The sequence below is a fragment of the Chiloscyllium plagiosum genome, unplaced genomic scaffold, assembly GCF_037043375.1.
Source record: "Chiloscyllium plagiosum isolate Xiang-an unplaced genomic scaffold, Cpla_swu_hap1 HiC_scaffold_1, whole genome shotgun sequence".
Lineage (NCBI taxonomy): Eukaryota > Metazoa > Chordata > Chondrichthyes > Orectolobiformes > Hemiscylliidae > Chiloscyllium > Chiloscyllium plagiosum.
In genome coordinates, this window is record NW_028270139.1 from 33,471,108 (window position 1) to 33,490,623 (window position 19,516).

General features: G+C 40.2%; 1 protein-coding gene and 1 long non-coding RNA gene across 4 annotated transcripts in view; one reads left to right on the plus strand and one right to left on the minus strand.

Moving 5' to 3' along the window:
* Nucleotides 1-19,516, plus strand: part of fras1 (Fraser extracellular matrix complex subunit 1) — a 446,490-nt gene that overhangs the window by 349,858 nt on the left and 77,116 nt on the right. For all 3 annotated transcript variants that reach the window (XM_043696280.2, XM_043696287.2, XM_087985787.1), the window contains 9 exons: nucleotides 5,467-5,730; nucleotides 6,952-7,140; nucleotides 7,566-7,685; nucleotides 8,387-8,566; nucleotides 9,917-10,041; nucleotides 12,619-12,759; nucleotides 15,154-15,381; nucleotides 16,115-16,228; nucleotides 18,351-18,501. In XM_043696280.2, the coding sequence (XP_043552215.2) occupies nucleotides 5,467-5,730; nucleotides 6,952-7,140; nucleotides 7,566-7,685; nucleotides 8,387-8,566; nucleotides 9,917-10,041; nucleotides 12,619-12,759; nucleotides 15,154-15,381; nucleotides 16,115-16,228; nucleotides 18,351-18,501 (1,512 nt within the window). The remainder of the gene's footprint in view (nucleotides 1-5,466; nucleotides 5,731-6,951; nucleotides 7,141-7,565; nucleotides 7,686-8,386; nucleotides 8,567-9,916; nucleotides 10,042-12,618; nucleotides 12,760-15,153; nucleotides 15,382-16,114; nucleotides 16,229-18,350; nucleotides 18,502-19,516) is intronic.
* LOC122553030 (uncharacterized) overlaps nucleotides 5,510-19,516 on the minus strand; it is a 105,504-nt gene continuing 91,497 nt past the window's right edge. The window contains exon 3 of the long non-coding RNA XR_015756750.1: nucleotides 5,510-5,633. This is a non-coding gene — a long non-coding RNA (uncharacterized LOC122553030). The remainder of the gene's footprint in view (nucleotides 5,634-19,516) is intronic.

The window sequence follows — 19,516 nt, forward strand, 5'->3', positions numbered from 1 at the left end:
ATAAGGGGCCAGACAGCTCAGCAGCATCACAGATGGAGGTGGCCACTGCTGGAGGCTACAGGAAGGGAGGGTGGTTCCAGGCTGACCCCATTTAAACCAAGATCAGTATTTTTTTCAAAATATAAAACTATGAACTATGGACGATGGAGATCAGTAACAAAGACAGAAAGTTCCGGAGAAGTTCTGCAGGTCTGGCAGCATTGGCGAAGAGAAAAGCAGAGTTAATGTTTCGAGGCCTGTGACCCTTGTTCAGAATTTACCACGATTGAACCAGACAGGTCCTGGTAATCAGGCAATGAGTCTTGCAGCAGTAGCGATGGGGACAGCTATTGCTGCTGGAATTCATCGCAGCCAATTAATGAGAAATCACTAAGGAGTCCTTAGCGCTCCCCAGAAACCTGCTGGAAGGTCGTGGAGCTTTAGCTGGACATCAGTCACCCATGAGTTAGCAGACCCTCTCTAAGGCAGTAAATGCTTTTACTGTTGTCCAAGCTTCTTTTTTGTTCTGAAAGTACTCGCGTAATTTGTTCAGAACAATCAAACTGAGTTGAATGTCTTTTAGCTGTATTTGGCAATGAATCTGCTCTTTTCTGAAGGTGTTGAATCTTTGGTGGAATTGGTGGATTCCTTTGGTGTATTGGTATCAGTCAAATAGGTGTTGCTCATATGTGAGGATTGATCGAGAGCCACAGACTTTTCAATGGTAGCAAGCATTTTCTCCTCACGTTGCATATTTTCCAGCAGAGAATGAGCAGAAGCACATCCATAGCCACTTGCCCCTTCCCTAACCTGGGATGGTCAACCATAGAATTCTTACAGTGCTTGGGAGAGAGTCTATTCAGCCCATTGAGTCCACACTATTCCTCTGAAGAGCATTCTCCCCAGATCCAGGTCCTGTGCCCATCCATTCCCATACTGCCTTTACTGTAGTAACTCTACCTAACCTGCATATCCCTGGACAGTATGGGGCAATTTAGCATGGCCAATCCTAATCTCCACATCTTTGGGAAGAAACTGGAGTATCCAGGGGAAACCCATACAGACACGCCCACCTGTGCAAACTCCACTCAGACAGTCACCCAAGACTAGAATTGAATCTGAATCCCTGGCGCCATGAGGCAGCAGTGCGAAACACTGAGCCACTTGTGCCCCATAATCTAGCCAATTGTAGTTTCCCTGTTGCTGCTCCAGATATGATTAGTTGATATGCACACACTGGGAGTCAAACCTCCATTCTTCTTGGGTCACTGCAGCTTAGGAAGAGTGTCCCTTAGAGTTGCTTCCACCAATGCCCTGAAGTTCTTTAATCAAAACTTTTTTTGTCAAATACTTTATTAACTTTTTCCTCATCTCTTCCTCCCTCATAGATTTTCCATCCCAAACCCATCTGCCAAGACAACCCTAAGATTGTCTCCCAGTCAATGCTGCTTTCTCAGTTGATTCTGTGGGAGCAGTGAATTTGACTATCACGTCGTTTGTCTGACACACTGCCGAGAAAAGTCAAAATTTCCTTCTGCTCAAACTTCAGTTGTCCAAAACCATTGGGCAGAAAGTATGGGTAGACAGGAAGAGACTTTTCCCCTTTGTGTAGGGATCAGTAATGTGGAGGTCCCAGCATTGGACTGGGGTGGACAAAGTCAGAAGTCACACGACACCACGTTATAATCCAACAGGGTTATTTGACATCACATGCTTTTGGAGCGCTGCTCTTTTAACAGGTGAAGTGGTGGGAAGCGCACAGGCACAAAATTTATACATGGCGAGAACATGGCAAGACAATTCTATGTGATTAAAGGTATCAAAAGATAGTACTGGTAGTGTGAATTGAGTATTAACAGGCTAAAAAAAATCTTTGCAGGTGATCAAACAATGTCAAACAGTGTGAGTAAAGTATCAATAGCTGAGTAGCAAGTGAAGGGATGACCTATGATCCAATTAGTTAAGGCAAAGAAATAATTACAAAAAATAAATCATGAGAAATAAGATGGTACTAAATACTTATACATGTGCACCAATGTTTGACACTCTTCACTACCTAGAATTATCTTTCAGGGATCTCTGCCTGTAAATTCTGTGCCTGTGTGCTTTACACCACTTCACCTGATGAAGGAGCAGCGCTCCGAAAGCTTGTGATTTCAAATAAGTCTTTTGAACTATAACCTGTTGTCGTGTGACTTCTGACTTTGGAGAGATCAATGATCAGGGGCATAGGTTTAAGATAAGGATCAGGAGATTTGGGGGGATGTCAGGAAATATTTTTTCAGTCTGAGGGAGATTGAAATCTGGAACTCACTCCCTGTAAGGGTAGTAAAGGCAGAAACCCTCATAACATTTAAGTAGTAGGTAGAAGTATGCTTGCAATGCCGAAGCATACAAGGTTATAGGCTAAGTGTTGGCAGATGGGTTTAAAACAGTTGGATGGGCCAAATGGCCTTTTTCAATGACTTTACAGTAAATTTAGGAGTGGCACTGATCGCAAATTATGAATGTTTCCCATTGGCTCAGAATCCTTAGAGTATAAAGACAGTTGGAGTATAAGTAAGAGGGAAATCAGGAGGACAAAAAGGGGACATGAGATAGCTTTGGCAAATAGAGTTAAGCAGAATCCAAAGGGATTTTACAAATACATTTAAGGACAAAAGGGTAACTAAGGAAAGAATAGGGCCCCTCAAAGATCAGCAAGGCAGCCCTTGTGTGTGTGCAATTCTATTTCCATCGGAAGGATGTTGTGAAGCTTAAAAGGGTTCAGAAAAGATTTACAAGGATGTTGCCATGGTTGGAGGATTTGAGCTATAGGGAGAGGTTGTTTATGTTGGGGGCTGAGGAGTGACTGTATAGAGGTTTATAAAAACATGAGGGGCATGGGTAGCATAAATAGACAAAGTCTCTTCCCTGGGGTGGGAGAGTCCAGAATTAGAGGGCATAGGTTTAGGGTGAGAGGCAAAAGATAAAAAAGAGATCTCAGGGGCAACATTTTCATGCAGAGGGTGGTAAGTGTATGGAATGAGCTGCCAGAGGAGGTGGTGGAGGCTAGTACAAATGCAACATTTAAGAGGCATGTGGATGGGTATATGAATAGGAAGGGTTTGGAGGGATATGGGCCAGATGCTGGCAGATGGGACTAGATTGGGTTGGGATATCTGGTCGGCGTGAACGAGTTGGACCGAAGGGTCTGTTTCTGTGCTGTATATCTCTATGACTATGACTTGATACAGTCCCATCTCCAAGAGATCATGTCGGAGACGGGCTGTTAGCAGCAGGAACCAATTAGGGCGAACTTAAGAACTAACTTCAGGTCAAGGCTGGATTCCCCCAACATCTGAATAAACGTCTGCACAACAGGGAGATGGTCTCCCAGCAATGGGCAGGGACTCACATTCTGAGCTATGACCATTCCTGCAGATGGGTTTCCCCAACACACTGATGGCCCTAAGAGCTGTGGGCCTTCTATATTGTCAGATTTTAGGCTGGCCTATGAGAAAGCTGAGCAAAAATTATTTAAATATTTATTCAAAGGATGCTAGGCCATATTTATTGCCCCATCCCTGACTGCTCTTGAGAACATGATGGTAGGCTTCTCCTTGGGTGCTGCATCAGTTCAGTTCTGTGGGCCGTCTGACTCAGGAAAGCCCCTCTTGACCTTACTTGAGCGACAAGCAGAAAAATAGCTTCTGAATTTGCTATCTCGTGGAGGTCTCTCTCTATCTGCACAACTCTGACCTCCTGCAAGTTTGAGGAAATGTAATCAGTCTTCGTGCCAGGAATATTTCAAACTTCAGAAGACTTCGCCCATTGGATGGAAGCTTGCTTGAAGATGGGCCTGCCTGCAAATATCATGTGGAGATTTTGTCAACAGACCAATACACTCTGACCTCTTGGTGATCTGTTGTTTGTATTATTTTCAGGATGTGGGTATTACTTGCTCAGCCAACAGTTGTTGCTTAACCCTAATGTCTCTTAAGGTAGCTGATTTTCTGAACTGCTACACCCCATGTGGTGCAGGTAAACCCACACTGGAGCTGAGGAGGGGCATGGATTTTGACCCAATAATCATGAATGAATGGCTGTATTGTTCCAAGTTGAGGATGTGGTCTTTACCACCATCTGCCCTTGCTCTTTGAGGTGGTAGAGGTCACCCATTTAGAAGGTGCTTTGATAAAGCTGTGGTGAATTGCTGCAGTGTATCTTGTCTGTGGTACAGCAGCTACTCACAGCAGTGACAGGTGGTCAATAATGATTAATCTGCAGACAAATGGAGAGAGAGGGGGGTCTCTTTCAGGATCTTCTCAGTGATGGAGCAGGTTCACTTATGTCCAGGAGCACCCTGATGCTCCCATAGTAGGATAGATGGTCATCAGTCAGATGTTTATGTACCAATGGTAATTAGGGTAGTTACAGCCCAAATAATTCCCATAGTGGGGTTGCCCCTTTGTCCTGATGGGCCACCAGGCTTCATTCATTATCGTTTTGAACTTGGATTCATGCTTTTGAGGTCACTTGGATTTTAAGGGGCTCCTTTTCAGGCCTGAGCAGTTTTTGCCTCTTCAGTGGAGCTGTGAGCTGTCCCCATGTTGGCCCTCTGACTGCGACGGCAGCCTCAGGAATCTAGCTGCTGTCCATAATTAGACAGCATAGGTTGCCCATAAGGAGGTCACATCCCTGAAGTGCCTGTTCTGAAATGACCTACACACGTGTCGGGATTGGAACCCAGAAATGATCGTCTTATCTGAAAAGAACCAGCCTTGGAAGGTTCTTAACTATGTTGTAACTTTCACTTACAGCCTTCACTGATTCTGAAGCAGTCTGCACATATAGCTTTGTGAACCCTTCAACCCTGAGCTGGGCCATCCCTGCATTATTGCTCATCCACCCTAATTTGCATATTCACCATCCTCCAAACTTGCCTTCCTTGTCAGCTCCGCATTCACCTCACCTTCCAATATCTGTGATTGCTGTCCTTCCTAATTCCCTTCTACACTTCTGTGTTCATTGGCTTCCTTTCCTCCCATTCACATTTATAATTGCCCTCCCATCTATATAATGAGGTCTCTGCTGCCTGGATATCATCTGTGGAATTGTCATACTCAACCCCATCACCTCTTCAAAAACTTTCTTCCAAGCAGTTAGTCATTGATTTTAATAACCCTCTTCCTGTCTTTGTTGTCATTCACTACATACCAATCTGTGAAACACCTTGAAATGTGCTAATAGAAACTCAACTTGGTATTTTTGTTCAGAGTTGTATTAATCTGCCTGGAGTAATTAGTGTTTTCACCCCCTCGCTGATTTTTGCCATCATAACCATGATTAATACTGGGGATGTGCTACATGAAGGATCATGGGCATAGCAGCAATTTCATGGGTTACTTCAAAGCGTTGCACTTCTGTAATGTTCTGAACATTTCTTTTAGAAATGAGGCAAGTACTGTTAATTAAATATTTATTTGTTTTACTTGATTACAATAGGGAAGCTGCGGAAAAGGCAATTTTATTCTGAGCCTCTGGAAAATGGCCGAGTATTGACGCAAGGCTCCTCTTTCACGTATCAGGATGTGCTGGATGAGCTCATTGTTTACACCCACGATGGAACCAGCGTACAATCCGATGAGTTCCGCTTTGCATTTACAGATGGTCTGTACACAGAAAATGGAAAAATGGAATTCTTTGTGGAAAAGCAAAAGAATGAGGCGCCGAGATTAGCAATCAACCGTGGTTTACAGTTCTCAGCAGGTAAGAATTAGAATCACAGAATCCTTACAATGCGGAAGCAGGCCATTCAAACCATCAAGTCCACACTAACTCTCCAAAGAGCATCCCACCCAGATCCACCCCTATCCTATTTCTGTATCCCTGCATTTCTCATAGCTACTCCAGTGAGCCTGTACATTCCTGAACATTATGAGCAATTTGACATGGTCACCTGCCTGCACATCTTCGGACTGTGGGAGGAAACTGGAGCACCCAGAAGAAACCCAAGCAATTGAGTTTGAGGATGTGCAAACTCCACACTTCACCCAAGGGTGGAATCAAATCCAGGTCCTTGGTGCTGTGAGGCAGCTGTGCTAACCTCTAAGCCCTTCCAGTGAATCACTGAACTCTTTAAGGAGCTCATTTCTATCCGAGTTCTCCCTCTTCTTAACTGTGGTGGGCACCTGGAGGATCCTGGCACAGCACTTCCATCATCGTCCTTCTGGAGTGTTCACAACTTGTGCTTAAGTTATGATGGATGAGCAGAGGAACCCCCAGCAAATTTATCTTATTAAATTTGAGACAGAAAAATATGTATTTAAATTTTGCCACAAGGATTCTCTCAGTCACTTTCTATAATATTATGCTTTCACTTATATCTACAAATAAAAGTGTGCAGGTATCGCCATGGAAACACCGAGCATCCATCAGTTGGATTGGTGGAATTGGAAGGTTGGGGAAACATTGGTTCTGTGCTCAACCAATGTCCAGATGCTCTGCCAGAAGTTGGATATATGACATGGGATGAGCCAAGGATAGGGTTCTACTCTGATGCTCTGACTTTGAATATCTTGCTTGTATGATACTGTTGAGAATCCTGAACACTTCAAACCTACTGCAGAAAGGGGACTTCACTCAAGGAGAAAGCATATTGAAGTGTTAACCAAGGGACAATTGAAAATCAAACAATTACATCTCAAGCAAAGTAAATTGACCTTTGAAATGAATTATTGCCTTGTATTCCACAACATTTTTTTTCTCTAATACACGTAGAAATGTCAGAGCCACATGCATGCTTTTGAGGGAACTGTGGTCATAGACAGTGCATGAAAGAAATAAAAGAGGTGTAGTTACAATCATTATAACTTGGCAATAGACTAGCTATAATTGCAAATAATGAATGATTTAGTTTGCAATACAAGCCAATAAATGAACTGTCAATTAGAGAACCTTGGATTTAATTAAGTCATCTTTTGCATTTAGGCTCTGTATCGGTAATCACACAGCAGCACCTGAAAGCTACAGATATTGATTCTGATGATGAGAAGCTTACGTTTGTCATAACCAAAGATCCTACAGTTGGACGTTTGCAGATGTCTAAAAATGACAATTTGGTTCAAATCTCAATCAGAGGACCCATTAAAAGATTTACCCAAGCTGACATTAACAAAGGTTGGTGAGACTTCAAATACTGACATGGTTGTTTAGCAGAATCTCGGATCAAGAAATGATGGCTTTTAGTTTTTTGATCTTTATGTGGTAATAATAACTAAAATAAATCACATCGAGATTAATGTTTGGATTCTTGGTACTCGCAAGGAACTTTTCTGCAGCAAAGATGACCTAAGAATTTAGACACACTGTCCACAACTTTGTGACTGATAACCACCCAAAATATTTGTCGACCATCTGTTCTGTAGAAAATTGCTTTGGTGTTGATGAGAATGATCTTTTCCTCAGATTCTGAAAGGGAAGCTAGACTCTTTTAGTGTTGTAACATTTCAACTGTATTAATGATTTTAAAATTGAAATAATAACATTGTCAAAACCAAATTGAACAACTAAATGGCAATTATTTTTCCATCAATCTTTTATAGGATATGTAGAATATAGACATGAAAAAGGAGAGCCTGGTGGAAGTTTTGCTTTCAAATTTGATGTTGTTGATACAGATGGAAATAAATTAATTGATCAGTCCTTCTTCATTAGTGTGCTAGGTAAGAGTGCCCTTGTGCTTCTAATAACTGTTTCATGGTGTCCTTCATTGCAAACCACTGCTGCTGTAAACTTAATGTCCACTTTGTTTACCATTTCTGCTATTTTGTATATTCACAAACCTTAATGCTCTAAAATTGACATTGTTGCACAAGTCGGCATCATTGCCAGGATTTACCCTTGAATAAAGTCAGCCTCTGATTCCAGCAGACTTTCAGGGGATTTGTGAAAGTCTGTTTGAAAATTTGCCAATGGAAAGGACCAAAGACAAAGGGATGGCATGTGATTGACCTGGCACTGACAAAATGCTGAAAATGTCAGCAAGGTTAACAAGCTGGTGTGCTTTTGAGCCCTCTCCATAACTGTGTACAGGATCACTGATAAATATTCAAGAAATCATACAGGCTTCTTGTCAATCCATGATCCTGGCCACATGCATATACACTCGGTGACCTTATACTTGATCTTTTTTATACTAAGAAAGTGGAAACTTGAGGGAGCCTGCAGCAAAGTTTCAGTAGATGCAGGTGCAGCCAGTACTGAAGAGTAGTGGAAGATGTGTCATTTCTGAGTGTGTAACCCCACATTTTATTATTTAGTAATACTAAACTTGACATTTGAAATGTTTCCTAATTGCTAAGCAATACAACCATCTTTTGTCGGTTTTCTCATGAATATCATTAACTTGATTTTTGATTTGCAGAAGATAAGCTTCCACCATCCATTGTAGTTAATAAAGGCTTGGTGCTGGAAGAAAACACAGTGAAAAAGATAACAACCCTACAGCTGTCGGCTACTGACCAGGATAGTGAGCCTGGTGAACTGATGTACAGGTTAACCAAACAACCCCAGTTGGGTCATATTGAGCATGTTGCTTCTCCAGGTAAAATAAACGAAGATAACTTTTTGGATTCTTCTAGGTTAAAGGAGTGATAGTTCAAAAATTATTATCTAGAAATGTGTAGCAATGTAATAAATGACTCAAATGACAGGACAACTGTTCGCTTTAATTTTGTATGGCAAACAACAAATGCTGGAGATCATAGTGTCTGAGATCACAGTGGGTCAGACAGCATCCATGTAGAGAGACCAAGCTAATGTTGAGTTTGGATGACTCTTCAGATCTGCTGTGATGAAGAGTCATCTGGACTTGAAATATTAGCTTGTTGTCTCTCCGTGCATGCTGTCCAACCTGCTGTGAAATCCAACATTTGTTGTTTTCAATACAGATTCCAGTATCTGCAGTAATTTGTTCTGAGCTTTAATTTTGTGCTAGTTTCAAAGTCCATCTGCAGTCTTTGAATTAGATGCTTTTTGAGGATTCAGTTCCCTAGGCTGGAGCCCAAACAAAGTGCTGGTTTCAACTAAGGCTATCCACAAGGTGGAATCTCCATGTTGAAAGCCTTTAACTTGCATGTTTTCTTCCTTCTGTGGCTCCCAATGTTCTTTTGGAGGTGAGAGAGTAATTGACAACTGGCAACAATTTGGATCAGTAAACTCACGTAATCTGGGAAATTTAAAATAATGGATATGTGAAATCTTTTAAGGATGGCTTTTATTTCTTCTTGAGAGTTAAGTGAGAAATTAATTTGTGTTTTTTTTGTGCCCCCTCTATACATCTGGTACTCTGATCTTAACTGTTATCAGCTCAAATTTGCCCTTTCAGATGCATCATTTTTATTTTGTTCTGCAGTTCTGAAATGGAAACTTGGAAATAATTAATTCATGGTTGGTCTTCCTCTCCCAAATTGTGATTTGGTTGTAGGATTAGTCACTGCAATTTTTTGATGTTAAAGTTACATCAAGTTCTGTTGTTTTTGGAAGACAGATGGTACAGGAAATCATTATTAGGTATAAAAACCATTTATTTATGGCCATCAGTGGTAAGGAAAGGTTGTGTATGGCTCATCATCACCCTCCTGGAAAGCTGAGTCTGAGTAAATTACTAACCTTACTGCTGAAGCTAGAACAACAAGTGAGACTAATAGATCCAGCTTGAAGCGTTCTTTTCCAGACTGGACATAGAAATAAGAATTTCAGCTGGAAATTGTTTAAGCAGTCCCGTTTGAATCAACTGAAACCTCTAAACTGTTCTTGTGGTTATTTGGGGCATCTTTGTATTTAATGGTAACAGTTAAATCGACAATGCTGCTGAAATATTCCAAATCTTTCATGTTACTTGAACCAGTCAATCTTTTTTGCATTATAATTTTCATTTTATCCTCTTCAACAGGAACAAAGGTTAGCTATTTTACACAGGCTGACCTCGCAGCCCGCAGCATTCAGTATGTTCACACTAGCGATGAGGAAAAGCATTCCGATGATTTCATCTTTTCTGTGTCCGATGGTGTCAACGAGGTAAAGTATAAATTATTATGGGAGCAGTTAAACAGCAGGTACCATATTAATACTGATGACCTGTATTCTAAAACACTTCTGTGTATCATGATGTTATAAAACAACATAGTTGCAGTAGGGTGGCAAGCAGAAAACAGCGTAACAGCAAGGCTTAGGGTAGGGGAGTCTGTGTGGATGTTTCATATGTTTGTTGAAAGCAGGAAAAGAGATTACCTCTTTGGTTCCATTGGAGGTAAATATGAATGGACTGATGCTAGGGGAGCAAAAGTTTCTTACAAACATTGGAACATTGAAGTCATCACAATTGTTAAGTTAACTGAAATCATAAAGGGATTTGAGAATGCAGACAGTTATGGGAAACTTAATCTTTGCCTGAATTGTTGTTGATGTGATGGTCTGTACTTCCTGCCTTATCCTTATTTGAAAGCTGAGCACTTGATGGTATCAAGAAAATCAACATGGTGGCAGAAGTTAAGGAGAACAGCTTTGATTTTAACAAAATAAAGCTGGACACCCTTCCTGAGCCTCGTGACAGGAAGAAGGCAGTTGCAAAATGTAGCAACAACTTTTCAGTAAATGAAGACAGAGTTGAATATTGTTAACATCATCTGGTGGCACTGGCAGATGGTAGTATATAAATGATGTGGTTACAAAGGATGGACCTCAGGAATACCTTGGAAATATCAATGCAGACAGAGATGGAGAAACTTGCTTCAGATTCAGAAAACAGCAAGAGCTGAAGTGCAGATTCGAGATGATCACGAACAGATGGAATGACCACTGTGTTTAAGGCAACATAGATCTGAATGAGAATGAGGAAAGATTAAAACTGATCACAATAATGTTGACCATTGAAGTCTAGCTGTTTGTGGTGAAGCCAGATGGAAGTATGAAATGTTGTGAGAGGTGGCAGCACAGTTCTGAGGTGAAGTCTTGTTGTGGAAGCTCGCTGTCATCTTTAGTCTCCCACTATTTGACTGATCACTATCTTAAAGCAAATCTAAACCAAATGATTGAATTCAGTTCTATTACTACTTTTACAGGAAGTTCTTTCTTGGTGTCCTTGTTTTTGCCCTTCAGCAGCCAGCTCCAGAACTTAATCTTCCTTTCTAGCAACCCTGTGTTCTTTAAAACCTCATCTTCCTGAAGGCTTTATAGACAACATTGTAGAGTGCATTGAGCTCACTCTTTCTCCAGGTGGTCTTCATTTTCTCTTTGGTTTCAAATCCCATCTTTGTTCCTCATCTAAAATACACTCCACTCACGAGTTATTTATCTGTGCTCTCTGTTGTACGTTCCAACACCTCTCTGTGGGCTTCAGCATCAGCCTTCCTTTCCCTCCTATGACATCCAGTCTCTGTTGGCTGTCATTTTGCTCTGCTGTCTAGACAGCCAAGACATTCCACTTGTGTGCATTGGTATCACAAGTGGTAAAAAGCTTCAAAACGTGAGAGAGAAAAATAAAAGGATGAATTACCAAATGAATATTTGTGTCCAACCCCACACTATTCCAGGAGCAGTGACACAACACTATCTTCAAAGCCAAAAATTAGTGATTTGCTGTGGACTGAGTTTGGTACCCAGCTGAATGTAAACATAGCAAACAAACATCACTTAAAAGGCAAACAGCAGCCAGACTGGGCTTAATACTGTCTTCCCAAGTGGATGAGATGGAGGTGCAGACAACCAGTGGTTTGGGTATCTAGCTCTGGGTGGCTCCATTTATTTATGAAGCCTCACTGATTGAAGCTGCAGTGGACAGGGGAGCTATACTCTCCCCTCCATCTGGAAGTAGCGTCAGAGAGAGCCAAACAACAGCAGAGCTGGAAATGGCCATGGGGACACCTACCCTAACATTCATCTCTCACATAACATCATGCCTGTCTGCTCCGGTGATGACAACTCTGTGCCAACTGCATGAGAAATCGATATTGAAATACCCCTCTATACAATTCCACTGAGGTAACTCCTTGCTGTGTTCCAGAAAGATGTGCTCAAGCATGTCCCAGAATCTGTGTTTGACACACTTGCCATTCAAAAACTGCAATCAGTTTGAAAATCTCATTGTGTCACAGAGGTTCTGGAAACCAGTGACATTTTTTGAGTACATAAATTTCCTTGCCCACCCCCACAGGAAATTGAAAATTCAGCCCTCAATGTTTCTCACCTTGATAACGGCTAACTTTGGTGTAAACCTGTTCAGTTGTAACATCACTAAAGACATACTTGAGTTAAGAATGGCCATTATTTTAGGAATTATGCTTCCGATGTGATCAAATTATATATATTTTCCAAGCCTTGAGAAAAGTCCAAGACTAAATTGAGTTACATCAGTGTATTTTTAAAGTCACAAGGATACAAATGCAAATATTCACAAACAATAATTTTCTAAAAACAGCTAGTAAATGTAATTTAAGTTTTTTTTCATCTTTTATCTTCCTGCCTATTTATTTATTACTTTATTCTGTAAAAATTGTGAACTATGTAACATTCTAATGATTACAATTTTATGCTGCCTAAGGGTCACTGTCATACTTGACTGAAAATAACATTTCCTTGTTTTCTTTGTTAAATCAGGTGTCTCAAGCATTTTACATTACTATTCGTCCTGTGGATGATGCACTGCCTGTCGTACAGATTCCTGGAATGCGAGTACAAGAAGGAGTGAGAAAAACTATCACTGAATTTGAATTGAAAGCCACTGATGCAGACACTGAAGTGAGTTTTCAGTATAGCCTTACTCTCACAAGAACTTTACCTCTATGTGCTTCCTACTTGATCTATAACTTGTCCTGCTTTCAGTCTACCTTTGCTCACATTATTTTTGCTCAGTTCAGGATATTTTTGTTGCTATCACAACTACAGGAAAAGCCTTTACATATCAAAATGACTCGAGCAATTCTCAGTTATGTTATCAAACATCATGAGCCACAAAAGGACGAATTAAGTCAGACTTCAGATAGGTAGATTTTAATAAGTATCTTAAAAGAGCAAAGAAAGATAGGGGGATTGGTTTAAGCAGGGATTTTCTGAATTGAGAGTTTTGGTAATTGAAGATTGTCTATCTGTAGTGGAGTATTTAAAATTGGGGATGCTTGAAAGACTAGAATTGGAAGAGTGCTGATATGTTGCTATGTGGGACTAGAGGTGAGATTACATTACCTACAGTGCGGAAACAGGCTCTTTGGCCCAACAAGTCCACACCGACCCTCCGAAGAGTAACCCACCTACTTACTCCCTACTAATGCACCTATCACTATGGGCAATTTAGCGTGGCCAATTCACCTGACCTGCACATCTTTGGACTGTGGGAGGAAACCGGAGCACCCAGAGGAAACCCATGCAGACACGGGGAGAGAATGTGCAAACTCCACGTAGACAGTCACTCAAGGCTGGAATTGAACACTGGTCCCTGGCGCTGCAAGGCAGCATTGCTAACCACTGTGCCGCCCCCACTGAGTGCAGAATAGAGAGAATTGAGCCAAGATTTCATTGAAAATGAAGATAATAATTTGAACATTGACACATTATTTAGTAGGAACCAATATAAGTCAGTGAACATAAGGGCGAGTGGTGAAAGGGAACTGTCGCAAGTTAAGACAGACAACGGAGTTTTGAATGACTTTTAATTTTATAGAATTTAGAAGATGGAGGCTAGCAAGGAGAGGTAACAAAAGCATTGGAGATGGAGAGGGGAATAATCATTAGATGAGACAAGGGAAGAATCAGGTGATATTATGGAGATGAAAATAAACAATCTTACCGATGATGATATGTGTTTAGAGAACATCTTGGGTGTGAAAACCAATCTGGTTCAACCCGAAACAGTTGTTGGCAAGATGGGCTGAATGAGTAGTAAATAAAGTTTGTGGCAAGAAATGAAGACAATGGTTTCATCTTCTGTATTTGCAGAAAAGTTTTTGCTCTTCCATTATTAGAGCACAGTGGAAAGAGAAAATACTGTAGGTGATTCTCTGGCTATGACTGGATAGATTAGATTAGATTCCCTACAGTATGGGAACAGGCCCTTCTACCCAACAAGTCCACACCGACCTCCGAAGAGTAACCAACCCAGACCCATTCTCCTACCTTATATTTACCCTTGACTAATGCACCTAACACCGTGGGCAATTTAGCATGGCCAATTCACCTGGCCTGCGCATCTTTGGACTGTAGGAGGAAACTGGAGCACCCGGAAGAAACCCACACAGACATAGGGAGAATGTGCAGACAGTCATCCGGGGTGGGAATCGAACTTAGATCTCTGGCACTGAGGCAGCAGTGCTAACCACTGAGCCACCATGCTGCCATAAAGAATGCAACCCGTAAGTTCAGTCTGACCCAACTGGGCAACAACTAGCATGACAGCCACTGATAGTATGGGGTGAATGGAAGAGAATTCTATTTCATTTGTTGTTTTATTTCTTTGACACTGCAGCATGTTTCCATTAATATTTAAAATTGAAATTCAATCATTCATGGCGAGGGCTAATCTTACTTTGAATGTTTTTTCTGTTTTACTCAGAAGTTGATAGTACTTTATTAGATTCAAACTAAAAATGTTTATTTTCTTTTCATTGTACAACTTACTTTTCCTCCATCTTTAATCTCACATTTTAAGACTGATTCTTACTGCTGTATTCAGGGCATCATATTAATCTGAGGAAGGACCACTTGACCCGAAACGTTAACTCACATTTCTCTCCTCAGATGCTGTCAGACCTGCTGAGCTTTTCCAGCAATTTCTGTCTTTGTTTTTGACATTAATTTACATGTCCAATTAGACATTAACCTGGCAGACTGATCAGTCAGCCCTTAATAGAACACACTCGACTTCCATTCCGTTGATTTAAATAGATCAGAGAAAAGAGCAGGCACTACAGGAAAAATATATCGAAAGGCAACTTTGCTTTTGTGGGACACTTTTTGTGACCTCAAGCTATCCCTTCAGTTGATGTAAAAGGACTAGAGGCACCTATTTCATTAGGTTATCACTCAGGCAGTTAAGTTGTAAACTTCTGTTATGTTTAAGGTAATTTTGATACATTGAATTTGACAATATGAATTATAACCTGAATACCTTGGTTAATACTATCAACTCTAATACTACAGGCAGAATCTTTAACTTTTATCATTGTACAACAACCACGCCATGGAACAATTGAACGTACTAATAACGGTCACCACTATCGTCAGACCAATACCTTTACAATGGATGATATTTATCAGAATCATATCAGCTACAATCATGATGGTAGTAATTCTCTCAAAGATCGCTTCTCTTTTTCTGTATCTGATGGGACAAATCCTTTCTTCATTGTTGAAGAGGCAGGGAAGGAGGTGAGTGTATTGTTTGGAAATGTGACTGGTATTAATTATTTGAAAGGAAGTTTTCAGAAACCTTAGTTTTAACATTGCCAGTTTGTCCTTCTGATATTTTGAGCTTCACTTTCTAATTCCTTGATGTGTATGTCTGCTTACTGAGGAAATAAATTTCAACACAAGCAGAAAATGGCCCTTAGCAAATTGGAAGTGCTTCTCCACTCCAGCTAACGTTCTGTTCTATTGAGTTCAATTTTTAAAAAACAGAAATTCAACAGGCTGACAAGCTGACCATAACTTTTCTACCATGCAATTTCTATTCCCACTGCAGTTTAATTTCACCCCCAGAATATTGCATTCTCTGCCCTTGTCCACAGGTGAACTTTCCATGCATGTACTCTGGATGGAGCCTGACACTCAATGAAATAAAATATGAATATGTGGTGTGATGGCAGTTGGCAAGTCGCAGAGCCCTCCAAAACTTGTTGGCACTTTCCTGTGTCAGAGTTCATCCAATATGCATACCAGCTTCTGTGTGGAATGTCCCCATTAATCCCAGCAGTGCTCATTTTGAATGAGCTTTGGGTTAGTAATCAGACAAATAGTCTGATGACATATAGGCAATGGAAAGGTTGTGTGAGGTAGTGGGGATATTGAACTGTAAACCTGTGTAACAGACCTGCACTATCACTTATGATTTGGAGCTGTTGCTAACTAAATACTTAATTTTGTTCTGATTGTTTGAAACCAGATTGTGACAGCGGCTCCCCAGAAGTTTAAGATTGATATTCTGCCCGTGGATGATGGCACACCAAGAATTGTTACCAACTTGGGATTGCAGTGGCTGGAATACATGGATAACAAAGTAATTAAATGTCCAGCATTTATAACCATGAGGGTTAAAAACATTAAACATTGATAACTGTATATGTCCATCGCCTTACTGTTACAGCAAGCTGTTACAGCAAGCCAAACCAAATCAACTTCCCTAACCCTGGACTCACAACACAGTAAAATTAAAACATTCATGACCTTCAAAATCACTCAATTGTTCCTAACCATACTTTAAGAATAACAACGACCAGATAAAATTTTATAACTTAAACAGAAATTAACAATTTATTATTCATAATGTAACTTTAACAAAACTGAAGTAAACAACAATGCAATCTACTTAACGTCTACGATCTAAGCCAAAATCATCTTTAGCCAGACCCCACCTCTCACTGACAGACAGACACAGTTAAGAGAGAATTTTTTTAAAAATTGTAACTTGTCAATTCAGCAATTTCACAATGGGCACCAAGCCTTCAGAAATCTTTGGTTAACATGTTGTTCACAAGCGAGTAAACTGTTAGGGTTGCCTGAATTCATGCAAACAGGTCCAGTGGCCTTCCAGGATTATTTACCAACTTCTTACAGTGGGGTATTTTTTATTAGTACAGCCAACAGTTTGAAAACTGCAGTGAAAAACAAGAAGAGAGAGCAAGCAAAACACAGCAGCACCATTCAGAAGCTTTTTCACAAAACACTCATATATTCAAACCCCAGTCATAACTGGTTCACTTTCTCTTTGCTCTCTTTTATCAACATTGTCTGTGATTGGCTAGGTCGCACTGATTCCCCCGCCCTTGACTGACCAATTTAACATTCAACCAATTGCTAGTCCTGAGCCCAAAACATCTGAGCCCTTATTTTTTAGAATAATAATTTAACCTGTAATGATCTTTCCAGGCGAGTTCCCATAAACAGACATTAATTTGTTCGTTCTGTCCTCCTTTGCACTACAAGTTGCTGCTCAAAATTCTCAACTTCAGCGCACAGTTTCAAACCAGAAATTAGAAAAATAAAAATCAAATAATGAACGTCTCAACATTATAAATTATGCAGTTTATGTTAATTTGATGCAATGCTTAAATTTTAAATTAATCAGGTGATTTAATTTTTAGTGCCGTAGAAGAATGATTGAACAGAGTTTGTCTTGTTAAATTCAGGGAAAGGTATACTTTTACTCAAAAAGTTTTCTTTGGTGAGTGGTGCATTTGAATAAAAATTAATGCTTTACAGTGAAAACTGAGGTCTAATCTTTGACAGTGGTAAGAACACTTAAAATGATGAAATAGGAACATGCAGACGAGTCCCTGCCTCTGAATCAGGAGACCTGAGTTTAAGTCCCACCTGCTACAGAAGCATGTCATAATCTCCCTGAACTGGTTGACAGGAAAATATAAGAAATATGAAACATGCAGCTGTAAGATTTGCCTTACAGAGCCATCCAGTGGCCAAAGTGTGCATTGTGGCTTCAAGATAGGAAGAATGAATAAGGAAAAATTGAATCTTCTTTCTAGACTGGTGCAATAAAAGTACTCCATAGTAAATCAGAAAATACTATTTAAAATAGTATTTAATGTAGACCTGGGCCCTACCTGTGAGTTGCTCTAGTCCCATGCAGTAAATGTCTGGCAATACTGCCACGGCTAACAGGACAATGAAAATTCCAGCTCAGCTGATTCACTGTCATGGCTTCTCAGAAGACAATAATTTAAATAATATCCACAACAAAAATATTTCTCATTTCGATTGCTTCTCCTGATAACTTTGATTCATACACTTCCTTGAAAAAGATTTTGTCCTAAATATTTAAATTTTGCTATGCTTTCTGCTTCAGTTTATGGAATATTACTGAAATTTTCTTGGAGCTCTTCATGCTCTGTCCCCTTAACTTTGGCAGAACTTCAATTAAAAAAAAGTTAAGCAAGTAAACAAACTCTCTGTTGTCATTTGCTGAAGTTCAAGGCAGCAGAGGGAAGCACTGAATAAAATTCTGACGATTACTGGAGAATAAATCAAAGAAATAATTGTACATTGATTTATTTATACCAAAATACTTAAAACATGTTTTCATACCAAGATTTTTATCATTTGTATGCACTATCCTAATCTTTCATATCTATTAATGCTGTGAAATAACGATCCTTCCAATTCAGGCCATCAACCTGATCACTAAGAGGGAATTATTGACCATAGATCCTGATACTGAAGACAAGCAGCTGATTTATGAGGTCACCACGGAACCAAAGCATGGACACCTGGAAAACAAATTAAGGCCTGGAATCCCACTAAAATCTTTCACACAAGGTGAGTTCTTGTGCAGTGTTCGTACTAATCCTCATGCATCTGGAATTGGCTATTTAAGATCAGCATGGAATGCTGTAACTATAAAAATGGCTTGTTATATTAGCCAGTGACATGTCACGTTCATATTAAAGTAGTCCTTCATATTGTTTGGGAGTGAGAATTTGGAGACTGCTTCCGTTTGATGTTGGCGATAAGTCACATGAAGAGGAAAGTGGGTGTCACCAGAAATTCCTTAATTTAAAAGAGGGTAGAGAATAAAGCATCTATCACTTTGTGTATCTTTGTCAATGTACTTCCTCCTGCAGTGTTCTACTACTCCAGGTGTTACTGACAACAACTTTAGTCTTGTTCAACTGTTCCCTTTCATGGCCCAGGATGGTCTGTACCAATCCCACAATCTTCTCAGCCCCAAAGCTTAATTCTAGTACCTAATTCCTCGAGGCGCATGTTCATTGCCACATCGGGGAAAACAAAAATCACTGCCCTTCACTCACTCAGTTTCCTTTTGTCACATTCTTAAGCTTGTATCCTGTTCCTGAGGTTCACCATTGACAAGAGGCTCAATAGGAGCAGCCATTTAAATACTGTGGCAGCACAAACAGATTAGAGGCTGTCCCAGGTTTTAGTCAAGAAGAGAGAATCGTGAAAATGGACAAGACTGATTCCAACAATGAGTGGATTGTCCTACAGGGAAGGATTGATTAGGCTAGGCCTACATTCATGGGGGTTTTGCAAAACTGAGAGGAGATCAATTGAAACATATAAAATTCTGAAGAGATATGACAGAGTAAACTTTGGGAAAAAATAATTGCCTGGCTGAGAAATTCTGAATATGGGATCAATCTGTCAAAACAAGGAATTGTTTAGGACTGTGACAAAGATTTTTTTTTAATTTAAGGAGATACGAATCTTTGGAATTCTCCAATCCACAGAGCTGCGAAACCTCAGTAGGGATCAATAGATTTTGAATATTATGTGAATCAAAGGATATGGAGATATTTATTAAGTTCTCTTG